This window comes from Tupaia chinensis, unplaced genomic scaffold (genome assembly GCF_000334495.1).
Source record: "Tupaia chinensis unplaced genomic scaffold, TupChi_1.0 Scaffold000612_1, whole genome shotgun sequence".
Lineage (NCBI taxonomy): Eukaryota > Metazoa > Chordata > Mammalia > Scandentia > Tupaiidae > Tupaia > Tupaia belangeri.
Genome location: NW_006160131.1, coordinates 1,761,732 through 1,769,794, shown reverse-complemented (window position 1 = coordinate 1,769,794; position 8,063 = coordinate 1,761,732). Strand labels below are relative to the sequence as shown.

Here is an 8,063-nt window from a genome sequence, read left to right as displayed (position 1 = left end):
AAAAAAAAAAAAAAGAACACCATTTCTCTAATATTACCCATGGGGTTATGGCTTGAAACACAACTGCCTAAGCATTATGTAAAAGTGACTTGAAAACTGGGACCAGTAGATGGCATAAGAATTACATTGCTAGACTTCTGTGTAGTCGACTTCAGTTGGAGTCCCAGACTGGCGGTTTAAAACTCACACTGGGCACGTGTGCTTATGTGCCCAAGATCCCTAGAGGAGACTGGAGGAGAAGGGATTGCAGCATGGCCATCCCCCAGGGGGTGATTTCTCACTTTCTGTCTTTCTGGCGAATGCACACAGCCTATAGCAAAAATCTCTCTTAAAAAAAAATGTGACTTGATGGGACCAGCAGGTAGCGTGGGGGTTAAGGTGCTGGACACTCCCACATGGCTAACCACGGTTCGAGTCCCAAACCTGGTGGCTTCCTTTGTCCCTTTCTCTCTCTCTCTCTCTCTCTCTCTCTCTGTCTGTCTCTGGTCAAATTAAAAAAATAAATGAATGGCTAAAATTAAAGTTTAAAAAAGTGACTTGAAAACTGCACAGAGAATGTGTCTGGAGAAGATATTTATTTCCGATTGCTTCTACTGTCTCTACAGTCCGATAAGACCCAATGGCAGATTTGGGATGAGCTGGTGGAGCACCTGCAGTTGCTGTTGTCCAGTTACCAACATGTTTTAAGAGGTAAGGAGCTTTCATTCACAGAGAGGTGCTGTGAGGGCAGCCTCAGAAAGGACACTGTGATGAACAATAGTTACGCAAGAGATTCTAACTGGTTTGCTTAAGTGGGCGTTGTCCTCGGTTATGACTGTGAGGGACGAGGAATACATGCCTGGAGTCACTACCCAAAAGAATTCACCTTACTTTGTTTCCACTGGTAGTAGGGCAGTCCTCATGGTTATCAGGCTGTGTGTAAGCAGTCATCGGAAGGTGAGGAGTATCAGCAGTGCCCTGAGTGACCCTGGCTCTTGTCCCCGCCTTTCACTGACATCTCTTTTTGGGCCTGTTGCTCTATTGACATGATAGATTCTGTCAGTACAGTGCAAATGCAGTGCAGATCAGGGGCATGGTGACCGTGTGTGGAGAGCAGCTAATTTGAAAACAGGTGATTAAAACAGGTGGCCTGTAGACACATAGAAATGTGCTTTTGTAAGGTGTTTTAGCAGGGCTGTTGAGAGGCATTTACATACGAGAGCAGTATTTGCCTGTTGCTAACGGTTGTCTTTTTGTTATTAATACCTAATACCCCCATTCTGCCCAGTATTGGCTAAAGGAAAATAACTGGCACCATATAATTTCTCTAATCTTTTCAGAAAGATAATTTTATAAACACTTGTAACTTCCTTTAGCCTGTTTTTAAATTAGCTGCTCTCCACAGCCGTGTACCTCTTGCAAAAGATGTAACACAAGGCCTACAGGTGGCATGGAGATTAAGGTGGCTGGATCCACATGGTTAGCTGTGTGGTTTGAGTCCTGGACCTGACAGCTCAAAAAGAATGCCAGTGTACATGCATGCACGCCCCAAATCCCGAGAGAATGGAAGAGAAGGGATTGTGGTGTGGCCACCCCCTGGGGGGTTAGTCCCCACTCTCCCGCCCTCTCTCACTCTCACTGTCCTTCGGATGAGTACACACTCTATAGCAAACTAAAGAAAAAGGAGAGAGAGAAGGGACTGTGGTGTGGCCACCCCCTGGGGTTAGTCCCCACTCCCTCTCTCTCGCTCTCACTGTCCCGCTCTGATGAACGCACACACTCTATAGCAAACTAAAGGAAACGGCGAGAGAGAAGACATAACAGATCCTGGAGTCTGTGAGAGAGGCTTGTCAGAGCCAGGTATACAGCAGATGAAGCCAGTGACTAGCGAGGCCCTGGAGCAGCAGGTTGGGTGGCACTCACAAGGCTAGGGTTGACAAGGGTGATGATGGAATGACTGCATCAAAAGAGAAGGATCTCATTAGCCAGGGATTAACAAGACCCTCACAGAAACTGAAGGACTGACGACCGGACTGCCAGAGGGAAACTGGTGCCTTCCTAGGGGAGAAGCCCGCACTGTCCTGGGAGTGGCGGACTGAGAGGGTTCATCGCTGCCCGTATGTTCTTGCCGAGAACTCGGGGCTGGATGTAATCTGAGGGGAGCATCGGGCACACCCAGATTGAGTGACCTCATACAAAATAACCGACCTGTACTTTCAAAACTCCACTGTCTAAAAGGCAAAGATGGAACAAGATACTGATGTAGATTAAGAAGAGACAGCCCAGCGACTGTGGTGCTCCGGCCCTCCGGCCTAGGAGGCTGGAGGCCACGTGGCAGGCCAGGTCTGGCTCCTGGGTCAGCTGCATGTGCTGGGCATGTTGCATGTACCGACAGTCCTCACTAACTGGGAGGCTGAGCCAGGAGGGGTGTGCCACTGCGAGGCCCTGTCAGAAGTACCTGTCTCTGCCTCTCTTCCTCACTCATGAAGGAAAAGAAACTAAAGCACATGCATATTAAATGCAATACATGATCCTAGGCTAAATTCTGAATCCCCCAAAAATAAGTTATAAAGTACATTATTGGGACAATCGGCAAAATTCAAATAGGTTAGATAATGGTATCGGATTAATAATAAACTCCTTTTAAAAAATGTTTCATGTGAGAGAGAGAGAGGCAGCCCTCAACAGGGCCTCCCCACACTGCGGTTCTCCCCATGGCCTCCAGGCAGCCAGGATCACTGGGATGCACAGGCATGCCCTACATGTCACTGCTATGCACAGGCATGCCCTGCATATTTGGGTCAACCCAGGGTTCAAACCCAGGCCTCCCCATGGCTCCAGCTTCACACAGCAGTGTTCCACCACCTATACCAGCACAGCTGGGCCAAATGGCCCTGATCTTGGGGAATTCTTATTAATGGCTGGCAGGTGCTATGCTGGTTACACAGGGCTGACTGTGGTTTAATTCTTTAGGGCCACCCATAGTTCGAGTCCCAGACCTGGTGGCTTGCTTTCTCACTTTCCTTCTCTCTCCCTCTCTCTTTCTGTGTGTGCGTGTGTGTGTGTGTGTTTGGTCAAATTTAAATGAATGAATAAATAAAATTAAATAAAATATCATTCTAAAAAAAGTCCTGGTCAAAATTAATTTCTAAATAATAATTCTTTAAAGAAAAAAGGAGGGACCATCAGGTGGCATGGTGGTTGAGGCGCCGGACTCTCACAGGGCTGATCATGGTTTGAGTCCCAGACCTCGCAGCTTGCTTTGTCATTTTCCCTCTCTCTCTGGCTCTCTTTGGTGAGCACATGTGCCCTATAGAAAATTAAAATAATAATAATAATAAATGAAATAAAATTTTTAAATTCTTAAGAAAAGAACAAAAGAAAGAAAGAATGCCTACTGAAGTACTGAGAGGTGGGAGACGTAGGGTCTGCAGCTTAGTCTCCAGTAGTTAGGGGAGCGCACACAGAAATGTGTGTGCTCACGCTGAGGTCAGTTTCTCCTCAGTGATGGTGCCAGGAAGATTAGATAGCTCCCAGGGCCGCTCAGGCCTGGAGCTGAGAGAGCTGATTCACAGACGTTTTTTCCCAATGGATTTAAGGCAGAAGGTCTGAGTTTAAATCCCAGCTTCACCTCTTATGCTATTGTTGGGCAGCTAAACATATGTCCGTCAATTTTTCTTTTCTTTCTTTGTTTTTATTTATTTATTTTTTAGAGGTTTTTGCTATAGGGTGCATGTGCTAGCCAGAAAGACACCGAGAGACAAAGAGACAGAAAGCAAGAAATCACCTCCCAGGGGTGATTGCTACGCCGCAATCCCTTCTCCTCCATTCTCCTCTCAGGATCTTGGGCACGCATGCATACGTGCCTGGCATGAGTTTAAGCCACCAAGTCCAGGACTTGAACCATGGTTGACTACTTGGGAGTCCAGTGACATAGCCATTACGCCATCTGTTGGTCCCCGGTTTTTCATTTTATAGAAGGAGGAGGAGGATGTGTAACTTGGTAAGAACTGATCGTTAATGGGTGTGAACAAAAAGTACAAATTGTTCTATTGGAGTTAGTCTAACCTGTCTGCCTGTCCGCCTGGCCAAGAATAGGCTACAAGGGTTCCTCTGTGTTTCAGACTCTTGTAACTAAAATTAAAACATGCATTGTCAAGTTCACAATATGTAGTTGTGTAGTTTATGTGTATTTTAACCTTCTTAAAGAATGGTGCATGGGGCCAGCAGGTGGCATAGTAGACTCCCACATGGTTGACCGTGGTTTGAATCCTAGACCTGGAGTTTGAAACTCACACCAGGTGTATGTGCATGCATGCCCAAAATCCCAGGAGGAGAATGGAGAAGGGATTGCGGTGTGGTCATCTCCCTTGGGGGGTGATCTCTCACTTTCTGTCTCTCTGTCTCTCTAGTGAGTGCATGTGCCCTATAGCAAAAATCTCTCTCTTAAAAAAATTTAAAAAAAAAAAGTGCATGTCCTCAGAACAAAGCCTCAAAGGCAAATTCCAGATGTCCTTAGCCTCTCTGAGGTTTATGTAACTGTCTCTGTTGGAGACCTAACAGAAAGTTTAATATTAAAGCAACTTGTTTTTGTTTCAAGTTCACCTTGAATACTTTCTGTTCACTTCTGTTTTAATTCCCAAGGAATATGCCTGTCGTGGGCAGCACTGACTGAGGGTGGGCACGGGGTCCACGTTTACAGCAAGGCACATGATCATAAGGGAGCAGAGGGCCTCAGACAGTTGTTCTTTGGTCAAGAATAAATAAGCTGCTCCACTGCTGTTCCATCCTTAACACCCTCCAGCTTCTTTGGAGACCAGGGGTTAAGAAGGAGAAAAATTCTTTAGAACTGGTTGTTAGAAAACATCGTCTTACAAATACAGCCCAAAGGCACCCTGAAATGGTCGGGCCTCTGGCAGGCAGGAGGCACTTACTGCGTCCCTGCCCTCTCTGAGAGGTCTGAGGGAGATTGTGCAGGGCGTTTTGAGATCAGCCTGAGTTGTCTAGCTCCAAGAGCTGAGGAGAAAGGAGGGAGTCAGAGAGCCCAAGCTTGCCCTGTATTTAGGGGAACCTCTGTGGAGAAAAAAGGAAAGAAGACTGGGTAAATTCACATACGCGGACTTATATCATCCAATAATCTTGTGAAGGTATCATCCCCATTTTACAGCTGGGAAACCAGGATTCAAACCTAGGTCTGTCACCAAAATCCATGTGCAATGGAAGCACACTGGCAAGAATTACTTTTCTATGAAATCACTAGATGCAATTAGAAGGTAAGGGTCCAAGGAATTTCCCACCTTCCATTTTCTAAAGACTGTGCATTAACTACTATTGTATGGACCTTGGGGAGGAGTGTATCCTGAACCCCCATTTTGCAAACCTCTCCACAGCAGGTAGAGCAGCTCTGGTGAGGGGGTGCTGGGCCCTAGGGGACCTCAAGTCCTCTGGCCAAGAGAGCCCGCCCCAGTGCCCCAGCTCTGAAGGGCTGTGGGATGGGATGGCTCCTGGGATGCTATCCAGGTCCTTGCTGCTTCGGATAAGAAGTAAACACAACGCGCCGACAGCAAGAGGGAAAGCTGGTGCATTAAGTAGGCGGGGAGCACTCCAGAAAGGGGGCGGGTCTGAGCACAGAGACAGAGCGGCTCAAAAGGCCTCGGCAGTTATTCAGCGAAGTTTGTCCTTTTTTAAAACTCTCGGTCATGTTAGTTGATCATTGGCTGGGCCCACTGATTGTTCTCATCTCACTGGCTCTACCCAATGTGGCTGGGCCCACAGATCTACCTCACTGGCTCTACCCAGTGTGGCTGGGCCCACTGATCTACCTCACTAGCGGGCTCTACCCAATGTGTCTTACTTAGCTAGACATCCTCCACTGGGAGTCCCCTGCCCTCATGGTTTTCTGTCTAGCCACACAAGCGGCTGCTCCGGCCCCTCACCTGCTTCCATTCTCTAGCTTTCTCCTGCCTCAGTAGCCATGTGACTCGTCTGAGACTCAGCCAGTTTCCAAATTGCTGTCTGTTGTGGAGTCTTCCCAATGCTGGTGAATATCCAAAACCTAGTATTTTGAAACTATGAATCCTAGGAATTGTAACATATACTTCAAAGAACAAAATGCATGATTTTTCCAAATGGATGTGGCTAGACCTCTGAGGCAGGGTGGCCCACGGAGGTCAGCCTGCCGGCATTCCAAGGAGTCCCACGCCATATTCCTGCCAGGAACACTGTCCTCAGAGGGAGAAAGGCCGAGCAGGCAGGGCCAGGTCAACGCCTGCATCCATCCAGGGTGCTGCCCACTGAGTGCCTGCTCTGCCTGGAGGGTGGGAGACCAAGTGAGACCACAGCCCAGCCCTCATCCAGCTGCAGCCTCTGGAAAGCTTAACCAGATAATTACACAAGTAACACGGAACATGTCATTGCAATTAAAGCACATACTGTGGGGGGGCCGGCAGGTGGCATGGTGGTTAAAGGCACTGGACTCCCACATGGCTGACCAAGGTTCGAGTCCTGGACCTGGTTCAAGTCCTAGACCTGGAGACTTGCTTTCTAACTCTTTCTCTCTGATCAAATTAGAAAATAATAATAATAATAAAGTTAAATAAAATATTTTTTTTAAAAAAAAGTACTGTGAGGGGCCAGCAGGTGGCGTGGTGGATGAGGTGCTGGACTCCCACATGGCCCACTGCAGTTTGAGTCCCGGACCTGGCGGCTTGTTTTCTGTATCCCTTTCTCTTTTTCTATCTCTGGTCATATTAAATAATACTAACAACAAATGGAATTAAATAAATGAATAAATCTTAAAAAACAAGTACTGTGAAGAAAATGCAAGTACACAGAACAGGAACAGCTAATCTATTTTTGGTGGGACCCTGAGGGCCTCCCTGAAGAGATGCCACTTCAGCTGAGATAAGAAGTGCTGGTGTGGGGGCTGGCAGTGGTGTGGCGGTGAAGGTGCTGGACTCTCACGTGGCCACCCACAGTTCGTACCTCAGTCCTAGTGGCATGCTCTCTCTCTCTCTCTCTCTGTCCTTCTCTTGTCAAATTAAATAATAACAACAATATTAAATACTTTTTTTTTTATAAAAAACGTGCTGGTGAGTAGGCAAATAGGAGTTTTCCAGAAAGGAGGGGCAGCACGGTCAGTTCAGTGGCGCAGCAGTGATGTGCTGCCACGCGGTGCCAGGTCCACATGCGAGGTGATGGGTGCCTTCCCGGCCCGCGTGCACACCCATGATAATCCTGGCCTGGGGGGAAGGCTGGGGTGAGGGGATGTGGCCTTATCTCTGTCTCCTGAGAGAAACAACTCGTAAAAAAGAACAGCACGTCTAAGGCCCTGAGGCAAGAAGTTCTTAGTGAGTCTGAGTGCAGGGACAGGCCAGCAGGCCGAGTACTGAGCACAGGAGGCGGCGGTCGCAGCTGGGCTGGCCACGAGGGCTTCGGGCCGTGCTAAGGGAACTTAGCTCCATTCCAAGAGTGGAGGGCAGCCATCAGAGTGGCTCCACAAGTACGGGACGGCATGCTCAGATCCACACACGTAAAATGTTCATCTGCCTGACGAGTGGGGACTTGTTCGGCAGAGGGCCAGAGCGGTCAGGCAGGGCAGTGGGAAAGGCCAAGGCAGCAGACGGACCAGAAGGCTTGGGAGATCAGTTCCATAGGGCTAGAGTGACTGCGCCTGGTGGACGGCCCCGGGGCTCTTCTGTTACTGAGGAGACAGCTCTGCTGGGAGATGACAGGATCAGCTCTCTGGTCCGGACAGTCCCACCGCAGTGATGATGAAGTAACAGCTCTCTCCAGCTTTGGTCCAGAATTAACAGAAATGCGGTCAGCTAAAGTATCTTAGGCCATATTATAACCCTTTGCATGTAGTCGACCGCGGTTCAAGTCCTGGACCTGGTGGCTTAAACTCAGGCCGGGCACGTGTGCGTGCATGCCCGAGATCCTGAGAGGAAAATGGAGAAGGGATTGCAGCATGGCCAAACCCCCTGGGGGGTGATTTCTTGCTTTCTATCTGTCTTGTTCTGGCAGACACATGTGCCCTATAGCATAAACCCCTCAAAAAAAAAAAAAAATCATCCCCCAGGGGG

The 8,063-nt window shown here is 48.3% G+C and overlaps 1 protein-coding gene across 1 annotated transcript in view; it reads left to right on the top strand.

Annotated features, from left to right (window-relative positions):
- SIMC1 (SUMO interacting motifs containing 1) overlaps positions 1–8,063 on the top strand; it is a 38,867-nt gene that overhangs the window by 28,426 nt on the left and 2,378 nt on the right. The window contains exon 9 of the mRNA XM_027775935.1: positions 606–690. Coding sequence (XP_027631736.1) covers positions 606–690 — 85 coding nt within the window. The remainder of the gene's footprint in view (positions 1–605; positions 691–8,063) is intronic.